General features: G+C 48.0%; 1 protein-coding gene across 3 annotated transcripts in view; it reads left to right on the top strand.

The window, feature by feature from the left end:
- Positions 1-27500, top strand: part of LOC129711990 (adenylate kinase isoenzyme 1-like) — a 91904-nt gene that overhangs the window by 28051 nt on the left and 36353 nt on the right. For all 3 annotated transcript variants that reach the window (XM_055660094.1, XM_055660095.1, XM_055660093.1), the window contains 5 exons: positions 1525-1697; positions 3617-3730; positions 5820-6011; positions 11755-11836; positions 22801-22868. In XM_055660094.1, coding sequence (XP_055516069.1) covers positions 1525-1697; positions 3617-3730; positions 5820-6011; positions 11755-11836; positions 22801-22868 — 629 coding nt within the window. The remainder of the gene's footprint in view (positions 1-1524; positions 1698-3616; positions 3731-5819; positions 6012-11754; positions 11837-22800; positions 22869-27500) is intronic.

Genomic DNA, 27500 nt, shown 5'->3' with positions numbered 1-27500 from the left:
TTTAGATCAACACTGAAAATAACGAGGGATCTGGGCTCATCTTCCTGGGATCACTCCAGTGGTGAACAGATCGGCTTGAGTGTGGTCCGAATTCACTTGCGATTCATTCTGTTTTAATTATTTAGCTTGCTTCGTTCAGAACTTGGCACACAAACCGTGAGAATAAAGAGCCGACAAAATTATTCCTTGAGAGGAAAGCCGATTTGTTTATTAATATTAAAATATTGTTCATTAAAGGAGGTCTATTAATATCCACAGGCACATGCTCCAGGCACTAATTAACCAGTTTGGTCCTTTGCAATGAGCAGCAGCAGTTGGCTGGGCGCAGGTGGCACTAATAAGCAAAGTGCCTGCCAACCGTGGAGTATTTAAGTGGCATCTTTCCAGTGGGGACTGGCTGGTGTGGCAACTCCCTCAGCCCTGCCATCAACAAACCAGTCTCACGCTGAGTCTCGCCGACTGTTTACCAAGATGGTCATCTAGCTGCGTGGACCAAGTGTCGACTGGGGCTTGGTGGCCGGCATGGCCCAAGGGCCTGATTCTGTGCCTATGAACATGCGTGCTATCAGTAGATACAGAAGCTTGCAAACGTGCACCAGCGGACCTGGGAACAGCTTCTTTCCCTCTGTTATCAGGCTTAATTTTGTTTGAGAACCGAGCTTCAAAATGTCCTGTTCACATCAGGATTATTATACATCAACGGAGTAGGAGGAGGCAAGAAACATGGCGGAACAGAACGATAAACTTCAGATTTGAAGTATAAGTTTATTGGAGCACAATTTAATTTCCCTTTCCTGCTCTGATCCGCAGATGTTTGCAGACCCAATGTGTTACAGGGCCCGTCCCACTTTCACGACCAAATTCACGACCTCTGCCGAGTTTGCCCTTGACGCATACTCGCAGCATGGTCGTCACGAGGTGGTAGATAGGTCGTAGCAGGTCGTGATGCTATTCGTAGGTACTTGTGGCATCAGATAGGTCGGGGCGTTTTTCTAGCATGATGAAAAATGTCCATGAGTAAAAAAAGGTCGTGAATTAGGTCATGAAAGTGGGACAAGCCCTTTACAGGGAGACGTTGGATATGCTAGGACTTTTTTTGGAGCATAGTTGTTTGAGGGGTGAACATATTGAGGCGTACAAGACCATGAGGAGCATGGATGAAGTAAATGTTCACTGACTTTTTCTCTCAGGGTACAGGATTTGAAACATATTCTTAGGGTGAGAGGGGGGAGATTTAAGAAGAACCTGAAGGGCAACTTTTTCCCTTGGAGGATAGTCCATATCTCGAATGAGTGGCGAGGAGAAGCTCTAGTGAAGGATACAATTAGTTATTTTAAAAGACGTTTGGACTGATGCAAGGCCAAGAATGGTTTAGAGGCAGGGGCAGATGTAGGGAAATGGGAATAGCCCAATATGACACCTTGGTCGGCATGGACATGGTGGGCCGAAGGGCTTGTTTCAGTTCTGTGCAACACTACGACAGTCTCTGTTCCTCACTCGCTCCCATCTCTTCCCCCTCTGCAGGTGGTCCGGGGAGCGGCAAGGGCACGCAGAGCGCCAAGATGGCCCAGCGTTACGGCTTTGTGTCCATATCGGTGGGGGAGATCCTGCGCCGACAGATGCTTCACCACGCCACCAGCGACTGCAAGTGGGAGCTGATTGCACAGATCATCTCCAACGGAGAGCTGGCACCTCCGGTGAGGACATCTCGCAGCCTGACCGAGACAGGGGTGTGCATCAAGAGTGCGTAGGGGCTCGACTCTACTGGTTATTATTAGAAACATAGAAAAATAGGTGCAGGAGTAGGCCATTCGGCCCTTCGAGCCAGCACTGCCATTCAACTTGATCATGGCTGATCATCTAAAATCAGTACCCCGTTCTGGCTTTTCCCCCACATCCCTTGATTCCCTTAGCCCTAAGAGCTAAATATAACTATCTTGAAAACATCCAGTGATTTGGCATCCACTGCCTCTTGTGGCAGAGAATTCCACAGATTCACAATTCTTTGGGTGAAAATGTTTTTCCTCCTCTCGGTCCTAAATGGCCTACCCCTTATTCTTAAACTGTGACCCCTGGTTCTGGACTCCCCCAACATCGGGAACATTTTTCCTGCATCTAGCCAGTCCCATCCTTTAAAAATTGTATCTGTTTCTGTAAGATCCACTCTCATGCTTTTAAATTCCGGTGAATGCAAGCCCAGTCGACCCATTCTTTCATCATATGCCAGTCCCGCCATCCCAGGAATGAATGTCCTTCTTCAAATTAGGAGACCAAAATTGAACATATTTATTTAAGGAGTATTAGATTAGAATTGTTATTGCTTTAAACCTTGGCACGGCTGGTAGAGCCGCAGCCTCATAGAATCACAGAGACCGCGTTCTATCGTGACGTCGTGTGCTTCCTTTGTGGAGTTTGCACGTTTTCCCTGTGACCGCTTGGGTTTTCTCCGGGTGCTCTGGTTTCCTCCCACATCCTAAAGACATGCGGGTTTGTAGGTCAATCGGCCTCTGTAAATTGCCCCTAGCACGCGGGGAATGGATGAGAATGTGGGATAATGCGTAACAAGTGCAATTGGTGGTCGGCCTGGACTCGGTGGGCCAAAGGGCCTGGTTCCGTGTTGTATCTTTAAAGTAAATTAAGATCAGTAAATGGGAGCATGAGCCATCAGGCCCCTCGGGTGTGTCTCAACAATCAATGAATGTATTGGTGACCCATGCTGCCCGTAACTCCCCTCGTGTGCCAGTTGCCCTTAGACCCCCGCTCCTCAATCTTGCATGGAAATGCTTTCTGTCTCTGTAGCACTAAAGGTTGAGGAGAGACCTGATAGAAGTATAAAACATCATAGAAAATAGGTGCAGGAGTAGGCCGTTCGGCCCTTCGAGCCTGCACCGCCATTCAATATGATCATGGCTGATCATCCAACTCAGTATCCCGTACCTGCCTTCTCTCCATACCCCCTGATCCCTTTAGCCACAAGGGCCACATCTAACTCCCTCTTAAATATAGCCAATGAACTGGCCTCAACTACCTTCTGTGGCAGAGAATTCCACAGATTCACCACTCTCTGTGTGAAAAATGTTTTCCTCATCTCGGTCCTAAAAGATTTCCCTCTTATCCTTAAACTGTGACCCCTTGTTCTGGACTTCCCCAACATCGGGAACAATCTTCCTGCATCTAGCCTGTCCAACCCCTTAAGAATTTTGTAAGTTTCTATAAGATCCCCCCTCAATCTTCTAAATTCTAGCGAGTACAAGCCGAGTCTATCCAGTCATGAGAAGCATAGCTTGGGTAAACGGTCAGAACCTCTTTCCAAGGGTGGAACAATAACAACATTTAAAAGATATTTGAACAGGGACACGGATAAGAAAGCTTTAGAGGCTTATGGGCCAAACATTGGCAAATGGGGCTCGCTTAGATGGAGCAACTTGTTCGATTCGGCCGAAGGGGCTGATTTCGTGCTGTATAACTCTTGACTCTCTTGTTATTCCCACTCAACTCTATTCTTGAGAGCACCACCTTTGAATCTGATGGGCTAGTCCTGCTTATAACTTTACTGTTTACAATGTTCAGAAATGTGCCACCATTTTTCTAAAGTGCCACCTTCCTGCATTCTCAGGAAACTGCCATCGAGGAGCTGAAGCACCAGTTCATGAGGCACCCGGATGCAAAGGGCTTCATCGTGGATGGGTTTCCCAAGGAGATCAGCCAGGCCTTCACCTTTGACGAGCAGGTGGGGCTCTGGGTGGCATTTCCCTGGGTTTCAGGTAGGGGGAGGCATGGTGGAGCAGCGGTAGAGTTGCTGCCTTACAGCACTTGCAGCGACGGAGACCCGGGTTCGATCCTGACTGCGGATGCTGTCTGTGTGGAGTTTGTACGTTCTCCCCAAGACCGCGTGGGCTTTCTCCGAGATCTTCGGTTTCCTCCCACACTCCAAAGAAGTGCAGGTTTGTAGTTTAATTGGCTTGGTGCAAGTGTAAAATTGTCCCTAGTGTGTATAAGAACGTGTTAAGATGCGGGGATCGCTGGCCGGTGCAGACTCAATGGGCCGAAGGGCCTGTTTCCGCGCTGTATTTCTAAACTCTCTAAACTATAGAGGCTGCTTCACCCGCCCCTAAAGTCCACTGCAGGGGGATGGAAGACAAGGGAGACAGGGGTGAGAGATCGCTTGTCTGAACCTGGCCCCAGCAGTGCCATGAGGCCGTGTCTCCCTGGCAACGCGTGGTGGGCCAGTGTCACGTGACCGGGAATGAGGTCATCAAATGGCGACGTCACTTAAAGGAAGGAGACGGGGTGAGGTGGAAGGCGGTGTCAATTGGGATTCCCGTCCAGAGGAATGATGTCAATTCATTAGGAATCATATCGGAATGGTAGGTTAATAGGAATCATATCAATGGTCTGGGAGGAAGGTGCCACACGGTGTATGTGGGACAGGGTGGGGAACGAGACCTTCGGCCTGTGCTGAGGTAGGAAGTGGGCGAGCCACTCACCCTTGTCATGGCTTGATACAGGAGTCTTCTCGTGTGATGTTTGATGGAGCAAAGAGGGGGGGAGATCTATTTGCTCTGATTTGGAAGGGTTGCAGTTTAAGAAGGGAACAAAGCTTGCGGACAGGTTGTATGGGCTGGGACTTTTTTTCCCTTTGGAACGTAGGAGGCTGAGGGGATGACCACACTGAGGTGTGCAAGATCACGAGGGGCATGGATAAAGTCAGCAATCACAATCTTTTTCTCAGGGTGGTGGATTCTAAAACTAGAGGGCATTCGCTTCAGGTGGGAGGGGAGAGATTTCAGAGGGGCCTCAGCGGCAATTTTTCCACTCTGTGTGGAGTCGGGATCTGGAAGGTGCTACCAGAAGGAGCTAAAGATGCTGATACCATTATGACTTTTAGAAGACATTTGGACAGATACTGTACATGGAGAGGAAAGGTTTAGAGGGCTATGGGCAAATGCATGCAAAATAGAATTAGTTTAAATGGGGCATCTTGGTTGCAATGGACTTGAGGACCTGAGATCTACAGAGAGGTTGGGCAGGCTAGGGCTTTATTCCTTGGAGCACAGAAGATTGAGTGGCAATCTTATGGTGCTACATATATAAAATCATGAGGGAAAAATATAGGTTTAATGCACAGTCGTTTTCCCAATATAGGGAATCAAGAACTAGACGGCATAAGTTTAAGGTGAGAGGGGAAAGTACCTGAGGGGCGATGTAAAATAGAATGAGCTTCCCGGGGAGGTCGTTGAGGCAGTTTACCAAAACAATATTTAAAAGACATAGAAACATAGAAAATAGGTGCAATTGAAGGCCATTTGGCCCTTCGAGCCAACACCGCCAGTCTATTTAATCATGGCTGATCATCCAAAATCAGTTCCCCATTCCTGCTTTCTCTCACAGATTCACAACTCTCTGGGTGAAAAGACATTTGGATAGGTACATGGATAGAAAAGGTTTAGAAGGATATGGGGGCAAACATAAAGTGGGTGAATGGTAATAGCTTAGTTAGATGGGGGATCTTTATCGGCCTGGATGAGTTGGGCTGAAGGGTGTGTTTCCATCCTGTATGAGTCTACACAGGGTGGAGAGAGGGTTCAGCCTGTCAGTGGGGATTGGAATTGATGCCTGCAGGGCTGGTCTTGTTCATCTCCTGACATAATACAGGAGACACCTTGAACAAGTTTGGTCTTGTTTGCCGTTGAGCGAGAAAGCAAACTCCCTTTCCTCACGCCTGTGTCTGCCTTTGCTGATTGTCCCGTGGTTATCTCTACTGCCGCCAAGCGCCCTCCTTCCACTGATGGCTGAAACCTCTCCCACTTCTCGTGCAGATTGGCTCCCCAGACCTGGTGCTCCTGCTGGCTTGCTCCAACCACCAGCTGCGGCAGCGGCTTGAGCGCCGTGCCGCGCAGCATGGCCGCCTCGACGACAACAGCCACGCCATCGAGCGCAGGGTCGAAACCTTCAAACAGAACATCAGCCTGATCGCCAAGTATTACCAGGAGAAGGAGCTCATTGTTCGGGTAAGGTCGCCATGGGAAACTGCACACAATGTTGTGAGCCCTTTGTATTTCTTTACGTAGCGTTATTATCCCTTGTTAAATATTTATTCATAAACAGAACTCCCTAAAAAGAATTGACTCATTTTAAAAACAACACAAAGCGCAGGAGGAACTCAGCGGACGATCACGGTGGCGCAGCGGTAGAGTTGCTGCCTTACAGCGAATGCAGCGCCGGAGACCTGGGTTCAATCCCGACTACGGGTCCTGTCTATGTGGAGTTTGTACGATCTCCCCGTGACCTCTGTGGGTTTTCTCCGAGATATTCGGTTTCCTCCCACACTCCAAAAGCTTGGTAAATGTAAACATTATCCCCAATGGGTGTAGGATAGTATTAATGTGCGGGGATCGCTGGTCGGCGCGGACCCGGTGGGCCGAAGGGCCTGTTTCCGCGCTGTATCTCTAAACTAAACTAAACATCTGTGGATAGAATGGACAGATGACATTTCTCCTCAGGACCGTTCTTCGGACTGAGTTGCCCATGTGATTAGCATCCGGCTCAGACTGGCTCCTTGGTAACTAGGCTGATCAGTGTGGGGTCTGCAAATATGGGCGTCTGAAGATTTTGTTGAATCTTTTTTTTATCAAAATCGGTATAAACTATAGCAGCTCTCTCTCTGCTAAGGGATAAGGTGGTCAGATGGATACATCAAATGAGCAGCTACATTTGTGGAATAGGGTAATAGAGCATTGAAACTTTGACCCAACTCATCCATGCCGACCAAGCTGTCTCCTCTGAGCTACTCCCGTTTACCCACGTTTGGCCTATTTCCCTCTAAAACTTATGTATCCATTTATCGGTCCAAATGTTTTAAAATGTTATTTACCTAGCTCAACTACATCTTCTGGCAGCTTGTTCCATGCACCCTCCAACCTCTGTGGAAAACAAAGTTGATCCTTTTTTCACACAGAGAGTGGTGAATCTCTGGAACTCTCTGCCACAGAACGTAGTTGAGGCCAGTTCATTGGCTATATTTAAGAGGGAGTTAGATGTGGCCCTTGTGGCTAAAGTGATCAGGGGGTATGGAGAGACGGCAGGGATGGGATACTGAGTTGGATGATCAGCCATGATCAATTTGAATGGTGGTGCAGGCTCGAAGGGCCGAATGGCCTACTCCTGCACCTATTTTCTATGTTTCTATCCTCAGATTCGTATTAAATCTTTCCCCTCTCACCTTAAGCCTATGTTTTCTGATTCTTGATTTCCTGCCCTGCGGAAGGGACTCAGTCCATTCACTCGATCTATTCCCCTCATGATCTTATACACCTATGTAAGATATCTCCTCGGTCTCCTGAACTCCAAGGAATAAGGCCCTAGCCTGCCCGACCTTTGCCTTTAGCTCCCGGCAACATCCCTCAGTCTGAAGAAGGGTCTCGACCGGAAATGTTGCCTATTCCCTTCGCTCCATAGATGCTGCCTCACGCGCATAGTTTCTCCAGCATTTGTGTCTACCTCCCTTGTAAATCTAAATCTGCACTCTATCCTTAATGACATCCTTTCCCATAGCAGGGTGAGCAAAACTGAGCACAGTACTCCATGTGAAGAGCTGTGACCTTTACACTATGCATTGAGGTTCTATTAGAAACTTCCATCCTGAACTCCTCTCTCTCCATCTTTGAATCATTCATGCTTCAATATCATCGTTTAAACAGTGAGTCACTGTTTACATGGCGCCCCCATGCTGTCGAACATTGGTGACTCTCGCACCAAACCGTGTTATCACAGCTGCTTTTATCTTACAATTTACAGTGGATTGCCGGGAACTCTGATATTGTTTGTGTATCTGATTCACGGAGTTTATTTGGTTTTACCAATAAAAGGATTAAGGAGATTTACCCATTCACGCAATGCTCCTTTCATTTTAAGCAGGTAGTCCTGCTAATATCGGGGGCCACTTGGATGGTGTGGGAGGAACTCCTATCAGAACCGACTCCCATTTTACATCCTTCCCATTTTATCAATAACGTCAGGAAATAAAACAATAATCAGCTGGATTAATAAAGTCCCTTTTACACCATTAACCAGGGTTGAAATTGTGCCGATTGTCTTAAAAACGAAGGTTCATATTGGAAGCTCCTGTTGTTCCTCTCTCCACTGACCCTGTCCACCAACTGTACCCTATCCCCATTGTTTGCTCTGGGCACTCCTTTGTTTCAGGGTTTCTCTTGTGGGAAGGGAGGGGGGAGGGGGGGGGGAGGTTGGAGAACTGTATCTGTAAATACAAGATAGACACTAAAAGCTGGAGTGTCACTCAACTGCAACAAGCATACTAGAAACTTGACCCTGAAAGCTAACTTGGGAGCTTAGGTACCCAAAGAGTAGATGTGATTCAAATTCACCACAAAGGTACCAGAATTTAAAGGATGAAACCATGGAGATTCTTGTGTCAGTTTGACACAAGGTGCTGGAGTAACTCAGCGGGACAGGCAGCATCTCTGGAGAGAAGGGATGGGTGACGTTTCGGTTTGAGAGTCTACTTCAGACTGATCTCCCTTTATAGAGTCGCACAGCACAGGAACAGGCCCTACGGCCCATCTGGTCCATGTTGACCGTGAGGGCAACAGTCTGTCCCCACCACTCTGCACAAAGCGGTACATTTGTGCTGAGCTGCGCTGTGACGCGCTGCCATCTTTACTAACCGCCGCTCTTCAGCCGTGCTCCGGGGGAGAGGTGGGGAGATGTTGGGACAGGCAGTGAGCAGCAGAGAGTGAGACGCGTGGAGTGATGGAGTCCCACTCATCCTGTCTCTGCGACCGAGCGGCACAGTGGCGCAACTGGTGGAACTGCTGCATCACAGTGCCAGAGAACCGGGTTCGAACCCAACCTCGGGTGCTGCCTGTGTGGAGTTTGCACGTTTTCCCTGTGTTTTCCTCCCGCATCCCAAAGACCTGCGGGTTTGTAGGTAAATTAATCTCTGTAAATTGCCCCTAGTGTATATAGGGAGTGCGAAAGTGGGATAACAGAGAAGTGATGTGAAGGGTCTGTGTGATGGGCCAAAGGGCCTGTTTCCCTGCTTTATCTCTAAAGTAAATAAACTGCCCCTTACTATTAGTGCCTATCCCCCCCTCACACTAACACCAGGGACCTGCCAAAGGCGAGAGGCAAGGAGTCCAAGATTAAATCCTTTAACTAAGGCGGTACAGGTCGAGATATCTGTCCCAATTAATAGGGCCATTCTCACCTGCTACTGATTCCATCCTCACCTACAACCTCATAGATTGGTTGATGGCAGTTAATACCCTCGTTGTATTCGGGCCTCTGAAAGCTGGAAGGCCTTTCAAATCTTGAGGGGCAAACTTTCTGTAGCCGTCACTAATACTGATGCTCCCCATAACAATAAGGATGTGGAGGCTATGGACTGGTTGCAGTAGAGGTTTACCAGAATGATAGGTACACAAAAAAGCTGGAGAAACTCAGCGGGTGCAGCAGCATCTATGGAGCGAAGGAAAAAGGCAACGTTTCGTCCCGAAACGTTGCCTTTTTCCTTCGCTCCATAGATGCTGCTGCACCCGCTGAGTTTCTCCAGCTTTTTTGTGTACCTTTGATTTTCCCAGCATCTGCAGTTCCTTCTTAAACACTTTACCAGAATGATGCCTGGATTGGAGGCTATTAGCTATAGGGAGATGTCAGAAAGACTTTGATTATTGTTTTCTGGAATGCCGGAGGCTGAGAGGAGACCTGATAGAAGTATGTAAAATTATGAGAGGCACAGAGAGGGTTGACAGTCAGAATCTTTTTTTCCCCAGGGTGGAAATATCACAGACTAGAGGGCATAGTTTAAGGTGAGAGGGGCAATGTTTAAAGTGGTAGTGGTGGAGGCAGATACGATAGTGTTGTTTATGAAGCTTATTGTATTGTATTGTATTGTATATCTTTATTGTCATTTCCTGAGTATTGACATACCCAGAGGAAACAAAAAAACGTTGCTCAACCAGTGTCCATTCAGTGTGCATTAAAAATAAATAGAAATAAAAAATACATGTATCATGAACAAATTTAACACTCTACTAAACATTCAACAGGCGTTCCGATCGACAGCGGCACAACAGTGGCTCTGCTGCAGTGTGTCCAGGTTGGGGGTTTGTGCGCGATACTTGGCAGGGGGCAAAGTCCATTTAGCAGTCTTATAGCCTGTGGGAAGAAGCTGAGGAGCATACCCTTATGGATAGGTACATGGATATACTGGGAATGGATCATGGATCCATGGACATGGCAGATTATTTTGGCATCATGTTTAGCTCAGATGTTGAGAGCCAAAGGGCGTGTTCTTGTCCTGCACTGTTGTATATTTCATGTACTTGCACAGTTGGAGGTTTCCAGTAGGGGTCAGCAGAGATCAATGGGAAGGACAGCCCCGACCCTTATCTGGCACCTCGTCGGCTCGAATCACTTGGCTGATTGGCCAACATGACCAGGCCCAGCGTGCAGGCTGGGAACTTTGCTGACTCAGTACAGCACCACATCCAACTGTACAAACCTCCAAAGATTTACTGGCTGTCAAGGGTGTGTAATTGTCATGTGTCCTGGCAACGAGGCAATGAACATAGAACAGTGCAGCTCAGGACCAGGCCCTTCGGCCCACAATGTCCGTGCTGACCATGATGTCAGGTTAAACTAATCTCCCCTCTCGGCATCTGATCCAATGCATTGCCTACTTGCTGCAGCCTAACAGGCCTGTAGGAGGCGCAATTGCACAAAGATAATATATAATAATCAATGGTACATATAAATTAATAACAGCAATACTAGGCAACTATAATAGTGCAAAACCAAATTCTGTAGTGCAAGCAGAGTCATAGAAGGTCATAGTTGCTGAGGTTAGTGATCATCTTCTTGCGTATGGCGTGCACAGCCTAAAGTTGTTGGACAACTTGTTCTATTTGATCTTACTTGACTGTGCACGCCAGGTTGATTGCATTCATCGAAACAGGGCGGACCACGTGACGGTAGCATTCTCCCACCCCAGGCTAGTGTTGTGCAGTGTTCAAGAACCAGATACTTGCTGAGAAAAGATCTGCTGGAATTTGGAGGTAGACAAAAATGCTGGAGAAACTCAGCGGGTGAGGCAGCATCTATGGAGCGAAGGAATAGGTGACGTTTCGGGTCGTGACTCTTCTTCAGACTGATGTTCGGACCCTTGGAGGTCATTGGTTTTTCGGCTCGTGTACCACCTTCCCCTTGGTGGTAGTGAGAGAAGAGAGTGGCCAGGGTGGTGTGGGGTTTCTGATGATGCTGGCTGCCCTTTAGAGGCAGCGCCTCCTGTAGATCCATCCCTTCGATGATGGGAAGGTTAGTACCTGTTCGGACCTGGCAATCTCCACCACGCATGGAGTATTGACACAAATGCTGGGGTAACTCCGTGGGACAGGCAGTATCTCTGGGGAGAAGGAATGGGTGATGTTTCGGGTCGAGACCCTTCTTCATGGAGCTCTTGTGCCTTCAGCTGCCTGGGTCCCTGGCTCTAGAATTGCCTCCTCCCTATCCTCTAGAAAGCTGCTAAATGTCCATACATTTTCCCAAGGCGTTTCCCGATTCTCCTAGCATCTTGTTAGATGCCAATGCCAGCTTTATATACACCCGGAGAAAATGTTTATCAACATAATAATTATCATTTGAAGGCATCCAGCACACAGTTAGGGTGGGCAGCAATGTTGTACAATGTGGAAAATTTAGTTTTCCTTGTTCTCATTTTCCAACATGTTCCAGTTGGCTGCGGATCGTGAGGAAGACGACATATTCAATGATATCAATGCCGTGGTAGAGAGACTGTTCTCGACAGGAAGATATGGTAAGAGTTGTTTTGGGAAATGACGGCTACTTCCCTCTCGAGAGCGAGGCAGGAAGTTCCAAGGATGCAGCGCTCCAAACAGGAAGACATTCTTGGAAGCAATTCCCTCTGCAATTCCTTGAAACAACTTGTTGGCTTTCTGATGATTGTCCTGTGACAAGGTTCAGCTAAGGTGGGCGATCTCCCGGCGTGAGAGGGGTCTCGTAAAGACAGGCCTGGATCTAACAGCAATGTTGGAAACACTCTGCAGGTCGGTCGACATCTGTGGTGAGAAAAACAGCAGGAATGTTTTTGTTTTTTTTAAATTTTGGATTTCCAGCATCCAGGAGTTTTTGACCCTGTTTCTAAACGGCACATTAATAGGTTTGGGGAAGGGAAGGCATTGACCAATAATGGTTATTGGAGTTTAATGGAGTTAAAGTGGGAGGTGTTGTATTTTGGGAAGTCAAACCCGGGCAGGACATTCACAGTGAACAGGTGGACCCTGTGGAGTGTTGCGGAGCAAAGCAATCGAAGAATACAAGTACATAGTTCCTCGAAAGTGGTGTCACCAGTAGATAAGGTGGTGAAAAAAGCGTTTGGCACGCTGGCCTTCATCACGGGAAATGGCGTATAGAATTTGAGGCATCGCATTACAGTTACACAGCACATTGGGCCAGCACGACTGAAGTACTCGGTTCAGTTTTGGTCTCCCTGCTGTAGAAAAGTTGCATTTAACCTGGAAAGAGTGCAGAGAAGATTTACGGGGATGTAGCCAGGACTTGAGGGCCTGAGCTGTTGGAGGAGGTTGGGCAGGCCTTGGCACGCAGGAGGCTGAGGGGCTGAGTCTTTTACCCAGGGTAGGGGAATCAAGAACTGGAGGGTATAGATTTAAGGTGAGAGGGGAAAGATTTAATAGGAACCTGAAGGGCAACTATTCACACAGAGGGTGCTGGGTATATGGAATGAGCTGCCAGAGGATGTACTTGAGGCAGGTACAATAACAACACATAAAAGATATTTGGGCAGTTACATGGATGAGAAAGGTTTAGGGGACATGTGCCAAACACAGGAACTAGCTTAGATGGGGCACCTTGGTCGGCATGGACGAGATGGGCTGAAGGGCCTGTTTCCTTGCTGTGTGGCACTGTCTACAATGCATGGTTGTAAGACCAGGAATAGGACATGCCAGTGAGAGACTGTGACCATCAGCTGTGAGGAGGTTGAGTTGGAACTGGGACTAATGGAGGAAAAGAAAATCGAATCACCATGTGGAGAATTTGCTGACTGGCCCAGGTGTCTTGTAGACACAATGTAGACACAAGCAACCGCAGATGCTGGTTTACCAAAAAAAAAGGCACTATGTGCTGGAGTAACTCAGCGGGTCAAGCAGCTGCCTGACCTGCTGAGTTACTCCAGCACTTTGTGACATTTCACAACGTTACTGCAAGTATGCAATACGATCCGATCAAACTTTATTTATCCCAGGGGGGAATTTGATCTGCCAACAGTCCTAAAACACAAGATGCATTAAACATGGAATTAAAGTGACGAGTGGAAAGGATTGGGGATGTGTAAAGATTTTGTACTGAATCCCCACTTTCCTCACTCTTTCCTTGCAAGGACTGAGCTTTAAATAATATCAGTCTCAGAGCTGCCCTCTAGTGCCCCTGCTCTTCAATATATTTGCATTGCTAAGATCATCGAGCCACAGAAATGGAAATGTAGACCAGCTGTGGGATTCATCATTTGAATAATCCTGAACTGAGTGGCTGATATGAGGCAGCAGGATGAATGGTGGTTGGGGGAGGAATTAACCCAGTCCCCATGCCTGAATATATTATCACACAAGAGCCTGTTGAATAGCACATTCATTCCACGCTCTTATCTTCCATATGTGGTGCAAGATTTTGAATACTATTCAATCCAGTGTGCCCGAAACAACAAACGTTTTGCTGTGACCCATTTGCGAGTGGGAGGGAAGCATAGAACAGTACAGCACAGGCCCCCAATATCTGTGCCGAACATGGTGCCAAGACCAACTCTTATCTGCCTGCACATAATCCATATCCCTCCATTCCCTGCATATCCACGTGCGTCTCCAAAAGCATCTTAATCACCACGATCGCATCTGCCTCCACCACCATGCGGTAGCGTGTTCCAAGCACCCACAGACCTCTGTAGAAGAACAACTTGCCCTGCACCTCTCCTTTAAACTTTGTCCCTCTCAACTTAAAGTCACTGCCTCTTGACGCCGGCTGTGTGGTCCCTATTGTCCACTAGTAAACGGGATAATTGATGATGTGCAGGAAAGAACTGCAGATGCTGGTTTAAACCAAAGGTAGACACAAAAAGCTGGAGATACTCAGCGGATCAGGCAGCATCTCCAGAGAAAAGGAACGGGTGACATTTTGGGTTGCGGCCCTACTTCAGACCTTAACTGATGATGTTCCTTCCTTGGCAGTATTAGCCCATTCGCTGTCAGCTCGTCAATGGTCATTGCCTCTGCTCGGTCGGCCTGAGCAGGCAGCTGATGTGTAACATGGAATCCATTTGAGAGCAGGATGTGTTGAGTTGTTAAGCAAGCATCAGTTCCTCATTAGCTCCCCGGAATGTGTGTGGACATCGTGAGTCTAGGTTAACCCTTTCATGGCATTGTGTCTGCTGTTGGCTGGTTCATCAGCATTGAGCCCACCCAATAAACAGCAGGCATGATGAGAGGACCACCGCTTGGATGGGAGGGTGTGGGGGGGAATCTATGGTTGGAGCCCCCCCCCCTCTCATTTTTCCCACTTCCTTCCCTGTGCCCCACCTGGACGTGCAACCATTTCTCCCTTCCTCTTGTTTCCCCCCCCCTAACTCTACCATCTGTATTCCATCCTCTAACTTCACAGTTTGTGCATCTTCTATCCTTATCTCCTCATCTCACACTTTTTTTTGTCTTTTTAATTCCAACCTTTGTCCAAATATCAGTCAATAAAAACCGCCCCCGCCCCCCTCGCTTGTATCCACCTATCACTCGCTGAACTTTGTCTCACCCCCACATCTCTTCCAGCTTTCTCCCACCCCGCTACACTCACGCTGAAGAGGGGTCCCGACCTGAAACGTCACCTATCCATGTTCTCCAGAGATGCTGCCTGATCCACCGAGTTACTCCAGCATTTTGTCTTTTTTTGTTTACACAATACAAGTTGTATCAGTCAAGGTTCTGATGTAACAGCCGCATGTTACAACCTGTTCCTCCACACATCGCACAGCTTTTAACCTGCCCTCTCTCACTGCCTGCACCCATTGCCAGGAATTCAAGCATGAGAGCATGTTCATGCATCAGAGATCCAGAGAGAATGTTAACATTGTTCGCTGCTGTCGATATAACGCTATTTGGCACATGTAGCGCTTATCCAATTACATATCTGCCAGGGAGTGGCTCCAGTTTACTAGGGAATGCATGAAGAGGCAAGTTTTATTCTTAGCACCTGTTCTTTGGAAAGAGAATCCCCGCTGATTTGAAAGGCATGCTGCACTGAAAGACCAAACGCAAGTTAATGAGAATAATCATTTGAATGGTTAATGGAGTTTAATCCAGATAAGTGCAAGACCTTGCATTTTTGCAAAGTCAAACCAGGGCAGGACATTCACGGTGAAAGGCAGGGTCCTGTGGAGAGTGGTAGGGATCTTGGGTTACACGTACATAGTTCCCTGCAAGTGGCATTGCGGTTAGATAGGTTGATGGAGGCTTTGGCTCACTGGCCTTCATGAGTCAGGAAATTGAGTGTAGAAGTTGGAACGTTACGCTACAGTTGAACAAGACGTTGGTGAGTCGGCACTTGGAGTATGGTGCTCAGTTTGCTATGTCGGGACTTCCGCTGAGCATCTGTACATGTTAGTGTTGAGCGGAAAATGCTGGAGGTATGCCATCACTAAATCAGCTTTGTCCCATTTCCCCAGTCCCCCAGGTATTGTGTCCTCCACATCCATCTGCAAGAAATAATGCAGACGCTAGTCCCAACAATACCCTGCGCATGACAATCCACCCATTGCTCTGGCTTGTCCCCCGGCCTGGCCCCCTACACTGCAATCTCATTGCGGCTATGCATCAAACACTCCATGGTCCAAGATCCCATTCCTGTCACTTTAAATGCTTTCTCTGGCCTTTTCTTTCACCTCCTTTGATTTAGTTCAGAGATTCAGCATGTAAACAGGCCCTTTGGCCCACCGAGTCCACGCCGGCCATCGTTCACTCATTCACACTAGTCCTATGTTATACATTCCTTGCACACCAGGGACTATTTGAAGAGGCCAATTAACCTACAAGCCCGTATGTCTTTGCGGGATGTGGGACAAAACTTGAGCAACCGGAGGAAACCCACGGGGTCCCAGAAAGAACTTGCAAACTCCACGCAGACAGCACCCGAGGTCAGGATCAAACCTGGGTCTCTGGTGCTGTGAGGCGGCGGCTCTACCAGCAGTCATTGTGCCACTCGTATTGACATAGAGATCATGGTTCAAACCATCAGCCATGAAAATCCACAGGAATTTAGAGCAGAGTTTCCGAGTTAATCCATTTATTTTTATACTGCCCGGGTTAATTGTGAAGACAAAGTGCTCCATTGCGAAGCTGCACATGAATCTTGCCTGTAATATGCATCTGGAACATTTTAATCAGCTGGATTTAATTCCGCTGATTTTAAAATCCTCTTCTCTCTACACTCACCAATAAAATGAAGAATCCTCTTACCTGGAAGTTAACATTTAACAAATAAATGCTCTTGGGGGAATTCCAGCGGGGCAATGCCTTCAGAGTTTACTGGAAGTTTTAGGAGATTACCAGAAAGAAGGACTAGCTGCAGGCTCCAGTTTCTCTGTACCACGAATCAGGCACATCAACAGGATAACGATATGTGTCTGGAGACTTGATGTCCAAATGTAGACTCTGGCATCTGGCCCAGAGATCTGAGGCAATCTGTCCGATTTGGGCTTGGCTTTTACTTTGGCTGCATGCATGAAAGCAAGAAGGCCATTTGGCCCATTGTGCTCATACTAGCCCACGGTAACTCTCCAGTTAATCTTGCTCGCCCTTTCTTCCCTCCGGCCCACCCAATGTCTCGTTGTTGATTGGTTTTCGAATGAACCTGCCCCAACACCCTTTAAGAATTAAATCCAAAACCACAACAACATCCTACAATGCAGAATTCCTCAAACATTCAACTCATAATTCCAATTACCCCCAGCAGGTAACTTTCACGTTCTGATCATCGAAACTCTTCACAGTAGAATAAAAGCAGAAAATGCTGGAAATACTCAACAGATCAGGCAATATCAGCAGAGAGGAAGCAGAGTTAATGTTTCAGGTCAAAGGCCTTTCTCCACACCTGAATTAGTGGGTCAAGCTAAGCTGTCCATGATAATTCATGTACAATTCATGGTCTGTGTGCGTGTCTAAGTTAGCTAGTTTATTGCCACGTGAATGGCCTCCTACTCCACCTAGTGTCTATTTTTCTATGGGTTATTGATAGGGGACGATCAGCCATGATCACAATGAATGGTGGTGCTGGCTCAAAGGGCTGAATGGCCTCCTCCTGCACCTAGTGTCTATGTTTCTATGCTTCTATGTTGAGCAGAGATACAGTGAAATCCTTGTTCTGAGTTGACTGGACTTGAAGGGTGGCACGGTGGCACGGCTAATCGAGCCACTGCATCACAGCACCAGAGACCCAGGTTCAATCCTGACCTTGGGTGCTGTCGACATGAAGTTTGTGCATTCCCCCTGTGGTGGCCTGGGATTCCTCCGGGCGCTCCGGTTTCCTCCCGCAACCCAAAGACTTGCAGGTTAATTGGCCTCTGTAAATTCTCCCTCGTGTGGAAGGAGTGGATGTTAAGGTGGGATACACAGAACTAGTGTGAACAGGTGATGGTCGGCCTGGACTCAGTGGGCCGAAGGGCCTGTTCCCATGCTGTACCTTTCAATCAATCAATTTAATCAATGAATATGCAGTGGAACAGTGCAGTGGAAGAGCACTCAGGGATTTGCCACATTCTCTGTGCCTGCGATGCTGCAGCAAGCAAGATCTTCATTACACTGTCCCTGTGTGTATGACAATAAACGCAACTTAAATTTGATAGGGATGAGTTCCTGTATGGTGCGATGGGATTCTCAGCAATGTACCCTGTCTATTCTCCTGCCAGCTCATTTCTTTTCAGCTACAGTTGGATGGTGTAATTGGGAAAGTAGAACGTGAGTTTGGGCAGCTTTCACACAGCTGCTGCTGTGTGTCAGTTAAGGGATCATCTTTCTGCATTGCGCACCTGGTTTCATACGTTGGGCCCTATATTAAGGGATGTTCATGTTGTTGGTGCCAGGACCTCCCCCTCCCCCCTTGGTTACTGCGAACACTCTGGTATATTGGCTTTGCATTTGGTCTCTCATTCACTCTGTCCACTAGCCCTGCCACGGATCAACACTGAAGATATTGAACCCCATGTGTAGTCCATGGGGAAACCGTCCTAAACGCAAAGATTGATCATGAGACACAAAGAGATGTGTTCCGGTTCCTGAGCAAAAAAAACAGCATCTGTGGAGGTTAAAAAGACAAACTGTCTACGTGGGGTGCCGACGTCAGATGAAACGTCGTCTGTCCATTTCCCTCCACAGATGCTGCCTGACCCGCTGAGTTCTTCCAGCACATTGTGTTTTGCTCAACATTCCAGCGTCTATGTTCCAGTTCTAATCTCGCCATGTTGTGTTGCGCCTTGTAGCAGTGAAGTACTTTTTTTTCAACGTAATCACCATTGCATTGACAGCAATTTGTGTTCCAAATGGTATCACAAAATAATAAAGGACTATTAATCCCATAGAGTCATGTCTCACGGAAACAGAGCCTTCGGCCCAACTCACCCATGCCCACTGAGATGTCCCATCTAAGTTGGTCCCATTTGGCCCATAGTCCTTTCAACCTTTCCTACCCATGTCTGAATGTCTATTAAATGTTGTTGTTGTTCCCCCACTGGCAGCTCATTCCATATATCCACCACCCCCTGCTGAAAAAGTTACCCCCCCAGAGTCCTATTGAATCCTTCCCCTCTCATCTGAAACCTATGCCCTCTAGTTCTTGATTTCCCCAACCCTGGGAATATGAATCAGTGTATTTACCCTATCCCTTAAAACAAATATTTCCGAAATGTTGATTAATTTTGAACGCAGGGGAATGTAGCCTCCGCTCTTCATTAATGGTGTTTTTATGTCTCCCCGAGATGGCAGATTGTTGAGAATCAGCTTCTGGATAGGATTTGGCTTCATTTCAAAAGTTACGATGGACTGGTGTGTGTTGACTGTACCCATCTACCACATCCCCAGGCTTTGCCTTGGCCCCGCCTCTTTTCCAGCTTTCTCCACCCCCCATCACCCCCCCCCATTCCAATCCGTCTGAAGAATGGTCCCTGCCCTAAGCGCCATCTGTCCACTCCCTCCGCTGATGCTGCCTGACCCCGCTGAGCTCCAGTGTGGTTCTTCCACTGCTTCCAACTATCTCCTGATCAGAGGGGTCAAGTGGATCTGAAAGTCAGTGAGCTGTGGGGGTTATTCTTGCTGTCTGTGCAGATTCTGTGGATGGAGGGCACTTTAATCAATTTGTTGGCTCCAAGTGCAGAAAGTGCGTGGTTGCCATGGCAGCCATTGACGTAAGCCCCAGGTGGATGTGATCTTCGTGGCCAAGACAATGGTCCTGGGCAAAGTTTTTTGGGGGGGTTTTCCCACACATTCCAGCTCCCCACAGCCTTGCCTGACAGCATGGATAAGGGTGAGGGGCAGGGATCTGGGAGAATGGAGTTCAGTAAAAAGTAGGCCATTGGACCTTATTGATTGTGAACTTTCCATCTCTGGAGATGAACCCTGTTAACCCGTGACTGGACTCTGCAGAGCTTGAGGTGAATGCCCAGAGCAGTGATGTCAGCAGGGGCAGGGACCACACGGTTGTGGCCCTAGACCTTGTGTCGGGGACTGAGAGAACACGCACTCTCTGGTCCAAAGGTTTCATCAACTCGCGGAAGGGTTGATGAGACTTTTGGTCGGTATTAGACCAGTTGCCCCTTGCAGATCCCTCCCAGATTTTAGGTCCATATTTCTTGCTGAATATATTGGTTCCAACTTAGTGCCAGCTCCCTGCACAAGCTCTGTAGGGAGCTCCACACTGCTGGACCCACAGAAGGAACGGCCAGTGGTCCCACTTCCTCATGGAACATGTGTTCAGAAGTTCCAGGAGCGGAATTGGGCCAATTGGCCCATCTTGTCTACTCCACCATTCAATCATGGCTGATCGATCTATCTATCTATCTATCTATCTATCTCTCTCTCTCTCTCTCCCAGCACCATTCTCCTGCCTTCGCCCCATAACCCCTGACACCCGTACTAGAATAAAGAATCTTATCAATGTCTGTCTTAAAAATATCAATTGACGGCCTCTACAGCTGCCTAGGATCCTACCTAACCCTAATGCAAAGGATAGACTCAAGAAGCTGGAGTAACTCAGCGGGCCAGGGCAGCATCTCTGGAGAGAAGGAATGGGTGACGTTTCACATCAAGAAGAAGTCACTATCTTCGGTTTAAACCAGCAGTTCCTCCTTACGCATCGCTCTAATGCAAACCAGCCAGATGGCGTATGCAAGAAGCCACTGCTAACCCTAATGCTGTATCTTTCTTTCAATCAAGCATTCAAACTGTTGCTGCAGTGTGGTGTCAGTATTTCAGTCCTGCAGAGACTTAACTGGATGTGGAAAGAGCAGCAGCAACAGCAGGAGTGTGGCAGCAGAGGGTGCCCCTGAGCATCTTGCACGGGAACCTTGTAGTGTCGGACATTTGTACGTAGCAAGCAGCTCCAACTCGAACTAGCACTAGCAGCAGCGTGATGAAGACACGTGTAGTTACCTGCTCCCCATACACTCAGGGCAAATTACAGAGGCTGATTCAGCCCACCAATTCCACGCCAACTATTGATCACACAACACAAACATTCTCATACACTCCATACACACTAGGGGCAATTTACAGAGTCTAGTGAGTCTTTAAACCCACACATCTTTGGGACGTGGAGGGAAACCGGAGCGCCTGGAGAAAAACCACACGGTCACAGAGAGAACATTAAACTCCACACATTCCGCACCGGAGGTCAGGATTGAATGCGGGTCTCTGGCGCTGTGAGGCACCGTAAACTTTTAAAATTTTTCTCATATTTTATTCTATGTTTTCAAAGTCCATCACATTAGTTGCACTGACTCCACAGCTATCATCTTGATGTTTCGTTAATTAAATAGGAAGCCTGTGAGTGAATGACTATACCTGGCAGCACCATGTTACAGCTCAGGTCAGTGTGTTATTGAGAGGGTTGAATGGGCATGTTCTGTGGGTCGCCAGACCCATGCAGACTGCGCCATGAGAACTACCACTGTAGATTGAAAGCATTGTCACCAGGAGGTTAATGGAGGGAGACACAAGGAACTGCAGATGCTGGAAACTTGAGCAAAACACAAAGTGCTGGAGAACGTGGGCAACATCTGTGGAGGGAATGGACCGAGGGCGATTCAGGTCCGGACGATCCCGACTTGAAAAGTTATCTGCCTGGAGAAAGGTCCTGACCCGAAGCATCGTTTGTTCCTCCCTTCCCAGATGCTGCCTGAACCATGGAGTTCCTCCAGCACTGTGTGTCTTAACAAACATAGTGGTGGGTGAGTCCTCTAATTCAACGCGATTAATGGAATTATTTGGTTTTCCTTTCTGTGATCGTCATGGCTGGATTAAATGTTGCCTTTGTATTCATTTACTCTCACACATTTTCTGCATCATCCCTTCCAACCTTCTGCAAATCTTCCTGGATCTACGATCGTAGACCAGAGAAAGGTAGAGCACAGAAAGAGGCCCTTTGGCCCTTAAATTCAGTGCCAAACGTTGATATCAAGACACCGCAATCTCATCTATTACACACGTTCCACACCTCCCCATCCCCAGCATATCCATCGAATCCATTCAAATCGATCCTTGGGTTCAGAAAGGTTGAGGTGCCAACGCGCATTGCTGAGGCTCTTTGCTTCCCCTCCCAATTTTAATACTGAGGTTGGGTCTGTGAGGAAGTGCTGAGGGGTGCAGTCCAGGTAAGCACACTGCTGGTTCTGTCTCGGGACCAACACTGATCCTTTACCATGCAGACAGAAGTTGGGGTCAGACTTGGTGTGTACCGTCCCTGCACATCTCCCCCCCCTCTCCCCCGTAGTCCGACCACTCGCTCGCTCATTCGTTCGTGCCTCCGAGGCTGCTTTTGTTGGACCCTCCATGGGGTATTTGAGACTATGGGGTGATCTTATAGAGATGTACAAAATCATGAGGGGATTAGATAGGGTGATTGCACGGAGTCTTTTAGCAGCGGTGGGGGAATCAAGAACCAGAGGACGGAGGTGTAAAGTGAGCGCAGAAGGATTTAGTAGGCACCTGAGGGGCAACGTTTACACTCTGTGGATAATAGGTTTATGGATCGAGCTGCCAGAGGAGGTACAATAACAACATCTAAAACACACTTGGACAGGTAGATTGATTGGGAAGGTTTAGAGGGATATAGGGCAATGCTGGTAAATGGGGCTAGCTTAGTTGGGGCATCTGATCAGCATGGACGACATGGGCTGAAGGGCCTGTTTCCGTGTTGTGTTACAGTACCTACCTGCCTCAACTACCCTCTCTGTCTCTGGCAGTTTATTCCATATACCCACCCTCCCTCCGTGTGAAAACGTTGATGCTCGGGTCCCTACTAAATCTTTCCCCTCTCACCGTAAACTTATGCCTGCGACTGGCGCTGGTTTGCCAGCATACCCAGTGCACCTGACTCCGAGCATTCACGTCCGCTCCGTTACAGCAAAGGCAGGGAGGAGCCCGGGTGCGACGGACTGGATTTTCAATGTGGATTTTCAGCAGCGGTGTCACCTCGCTTTCTCTCTGTTCGCTTCAGAGGCGGCCAGTGAGGAGTGGTTACAGACGGCCGACAAGACCAGGCGACCATGGACCTCACCTGTCCAGGTGAGTAACTGCTGGCATTACCTGGGCTGCCACCTGCAGCCAACCCTTGTACTTGTGCAGAGAGACAGGCTCACCCCATGGCTGGTCATCCCTCCCACCTGAGACCTTGCAAGTGTCATAGTTGGTAGGTACGCGTGTAGCACCGGGAGCCCTGTTTAGTAAAGCAGACCATGCCCAGAAAGAGAAAGAAACAAAGGACTTCTCGGGAGTCTCGAAGATGGACACAAAATGTTGGAGTAACTCAGTGGGACGGGCAGTGTTTCTGGAGAGAAGGAATGGGTGACGTTTCGGGACGTGCCCTTCTTCAGACTGACTTCAGCTTCTCGGGAGCCCTTTCCGTTTGCCCGCTGGTGAAATGTTTCTGAAAGGTTGCCGGTTTTGTGGCGCAGCGGTAGAGTTGCTGCCTTACAGCGTCAGAGACCCGGGTTCGATCCTGACTGCAGGTGCTGTCTGTGCGGAGTTTGTACGCCCTCCCCGTGACCTACGAGGGTTTTCTCCGAGATTAGAGTTTACCACCCACACTCCAAAAGACGTACAGGTTTGTAGGCTAATTGGCTTGGTAAAATTGTAAATTGTCCCTAGTGTGTGTGTGTGTAGGGTAGTGTTAATGTGCGGGGATCGCTGGTCGGCGCGGACTCGGTGGGCCGAAGGGCCTGTTTCTGTGCTGTATCTCGAAACTAAACCTAGCTAAAAGGATGAATGATAAAAGATGGAAATTGAGCTTAGAAGTTGGGCTGTTATGTTACATATTGGAGTATTGTGTTCAATTTTACTCGCCCTGCTTCAGAAAAAGGTGCCACTAAGCTGGAAAGAGTGGAGAGAAGATTCACGAGGTTGTTGCCAAGACTCCCGGGGGGTGAGGGGAGAGGGGAGGGGAGTGCCTGCACTATAAGGGGATATTGGGCAGGCTAGGACTTTATTCCTTGGAGCACAAGAGGCTGAGGGGGTGATCTTATAGAGGTGTATAAATTCATGAGGGGAATAGATACAGTAAATGTACAGAATCCTTTCCCCAGGGTAGGGGAAATCATCTTTTTTATTCAGTATCAGTATATCTTTATTGTCATTTCCTGAGTACTCACATACCCAGAGGAAACAAAAAAACGTTGCTCAACCAGTGTCCATTCAGTGTGCAGTACAAATAACAACAAGTAAATAGAAATAAAAATACATATATCATGAACAAATTAAATTAAACACTCTACTCTCTACTAAACATCAACAGGCGTTCCGATCGACAGCTGCTGCAGTGTGTCCAGGTTGGTGGTTGGTGCGCGATACTTTGGCAGGGGGCTAAGTCCGTTTATCAGTCTTATAGCCTGCGGGAAGAAGCTGAGGAGCATCCTGCTGGTTTTGCAGCTAATGCTCCTGTACCTCTTCCCAGATGGCAGGATGGAGAATATGTGATGCGATGGGTGGTAGGGGTCTTTGATGATGGAGATGGCTCTGTTGATACATCTCTTCCTGTATATGTCCAGCAGGAAAGGAAGTGGAGCACCAATAATCCTGCTGGCGGTTGGCGGTCTAGAGGGCATAGATTTAGTTGGGAGGGGGAAGATTTAATAGGAACCTGAGCGTTAACTTTTTTACACAAGAGGGTGGTGAGTATATCGTGGAGCTGTCAGAGATAGGTAGTTAGGGCAGGTACTAGAACAGCACTAAAAAGACTCTTGGACAAGTACATGGATAGGGAAGGTTTAGATGGATTTGGGTCAAATATGGGCAAAGGTGATGCTCGGGTTCCGACTAAATCTTTCCCGCCACCTTAAACGCATGCCAATGACAGGTTTCCCATGTGCTTAGATGGGGCATCTTGGTCGGTGTGGACGAGTTAGGCCGAGGGGCCTGATTCTGTGCTGTAGAACTCTATGACACCCAAGACAACTCGCACGCAGCAAACCCCTGAGATTTCACGCAACACAGTCTCCATTTAAGTTCTCTGCAGTGAATGAAATGCCTCTGACATGGAGTCACCGTTCTATCTCGGAAGCCGTGCAGTCACTCTGTATACGGTGAACTTCTGTGAACAGCAATGATTCAGTACAGCAAACCTCTACAAAGATCTGGGACACTGTAAGGTGGACGGGCAGATTTCCTATAGCACTTGAAGTCATTCCAATTCAAAATCCAACCCATTTACATAGAGTCAGAGAGTGATACAGCACAGATCATGCCCTTCGGCCCAACTCATCCACGCTGAGCAAGATGCCCCATCTAAGCTGGTCCAATACACCCCATTTCACTATTCTGCTATAGTTCACATGTACAAAGACCCAGTTGGGAACTGGAGAGGGAGATATATGATTCACAAGGTCACCCCTTTAAACTCTTTGCCTCATCTTTCTGCCTATTCACCGCTGAGCATGGGCATCGGTTCCGAGTGCCTACTATGTTCCTTCCCTCTGGCGCTAACAGGAACTTTTGACTTTAGTTCATTCTTTCGTGTTTTTGTGTACGCTCAGTGTCAGATATCAGTCTCCAGACTACGGGGCAGCCACAAACAAAACATCTTTGTATTTGACCAGACTCCCATGATTTGTTTACAGTTTCCCTTGCTGAACTATGCATTTAGAGCCATAATGTTGCACAGCACGGAAACAGGCCCTTCTGCCCACCTTGTCCATGCTGGCCAAGTTGGCATGTTGGGCTCATCCTATTGCCTGCAGTTAGCTCCCTTCCTTCTAAACCCTATCCTATCCATGTAGAAACAATAGCAACAATAACATTCTTACTTGTTGCAGTTTTACAGTCACATTATCAACACAACAAATAGTAATATAATAAATGATCAGTTATACTTGGTAAACCAGACCTTAATAATATAAGCCAAAGTAGGTAGCACAATCTTGGTGGTACAAAGTCCATAGTGGTTGGGGTGCGGAGGTAGGGTCGTGTACAGAATTGTGCTTCAAGAGCCTGACGTTTGCTGGGAAGAAGCTGTTCTTGAACCTGGAGGCCATTGTTTCCAGGCTCCTGTGCCACCTTCCTGATGGTCGCAGCGAGATGAGAGCGTGGCTGGGGTGCTGTGGGCCTTTGGTGATAATTGCTGCCTCCTTGAGGCAGTGCTTCCTGAAGACCCCTCTGATGGTGGAGAGGTCAGGGTCCGTGATGGACCGGGCAATGTCAACATATCTCTGCAGCCTCCTTCATTTTTGGGCATGCAAGTTACCGAACCAGGCCGCGATGCAACCAAACCAGTACGCTCTGCACCGGTAAAAAGTTCAACAGCGTATATTCGGTGACCTACCGAATCTCCTCAGACTTCTGAAGAAGTAGTTCTCCATTGCTCCATCGGCATTGGTTCATTCGTCATGCCCTGCAAACTCTTGGTCTTCACATACTCTTCCATTTATGAATAGAAGACAGAAGTCTGCCACAGATTGATTGAGGAGTGTGTGTAGGAAAGAACTACAGGTGCAGGTTAAAATCGAAGGTAGGCACAAAAAGCTGGAGTAACTCAGCGGGTGAGGCAGCATCTCTGCAGAGAAGAAATGGGTGACGTTTTGGGTCTGAGGAAGGGTCTCGAACCGAAAAGTCGTCCATTCCTTCTCTCCAGAGATGCTGCCTCACCCGTTGAATTACTCCAGAATTTTGTGTCTACCTTGTGTCCTGTCCCTGAAACCTGTGATATTCCATCTTCAGCCAACACTATTCAGTAATTTTACAGTTGATGATCATCCCGCTGTTGTTGGAGCTGAGTTGGGTTTCGGCCCGAAACGTTGCCTCTTTCCTTCACTCCATAGATGCTGCCTCACCCGCTGAGTTTCTCCAACATTTTTGTCTGCCTTCGATTTTCCAGCATCTGCAGTTCCTTCCTAAACATGAACATATGGGGTTGCTGGTTTTCTGTTGTTGACAGCGCTACAACTTTGAGAGCTTCTTGGGCCCATGGGTGGAGAGCAGTCCAATAGAAGTTCCAGCCTCTCGTTCCAAGGGTGTTGGGGACACCCACAGTGATCTGAAGTGGGGGTGTTGGGAGTGAAGTGGCATCATATACCATCACCTGTACTGTGGTCAGCTGGCCTTCCGCCCTCTGTTAGTGCTTTGACAGATGAGTCACGACCCATGGATCTGCTTTCCGAACCCTGTGACACATGAGCCAGCTGTTGCCTTCATTCGCTGCTGATTTAGGAAGTAACATAATCAGTTTTGCTGGAACCCTGAGCCTGAGGGAATGCATGCTCTTCATTCAGCGTCCCAACCTGACTGCCCCCCAACCTCAGTCCAAAAATAGCAGATGGTAAATGTCAGAATGCCCTCTGATCGATGCACTGACCAAGCGGGAGAGATTCCTCCTGTAACATTTAGAACGCTGTGCCCAGTTTTGCACACCCTGTTATAGGAAGGATGCCATGAAAGTGGAACGAGTGCAGAGAGGATTGCCAAGGATGTTGCCAGGACTCGAGAGCCTGTGGGGGAAGGTTGGGCAGGCTGGATCTTTAATCCTTGGAGCACTTGGAGACTGAGGTGTGATCTTATAGAGGTGTATAAAATCATGAGGGAAATAGAGAGGTGAACGCACAGAGTCTTTTACCCAGGATTGAGGAATCACGAACCAGAGGTCACAGGTTTAAGGTGAGAGGGGCAGGATCTAATAGGAACCTGAGGGACAACCTGTTCACACGGAGGATG

This window comes from Leucoraja erinacea, chromosome 31 (assembly GCF_028641065.1).
Source record: "Leucoraja erinacea ecotype New England chromosome 31, Leri_hhj_1, whole genome shotgun sequence".
In the NCBI taxonomy this organism is placed as follows: domain Eukaryota; kingdom Metazoa; phylum Chordata; class Chondrichthyes; order Rajiformes; family Rajidae; genus Leucoraja; species Leucoraja erinaceus.
This window is presented reverse-complemented; position numbering and strand designations above follow the sequence as displayed.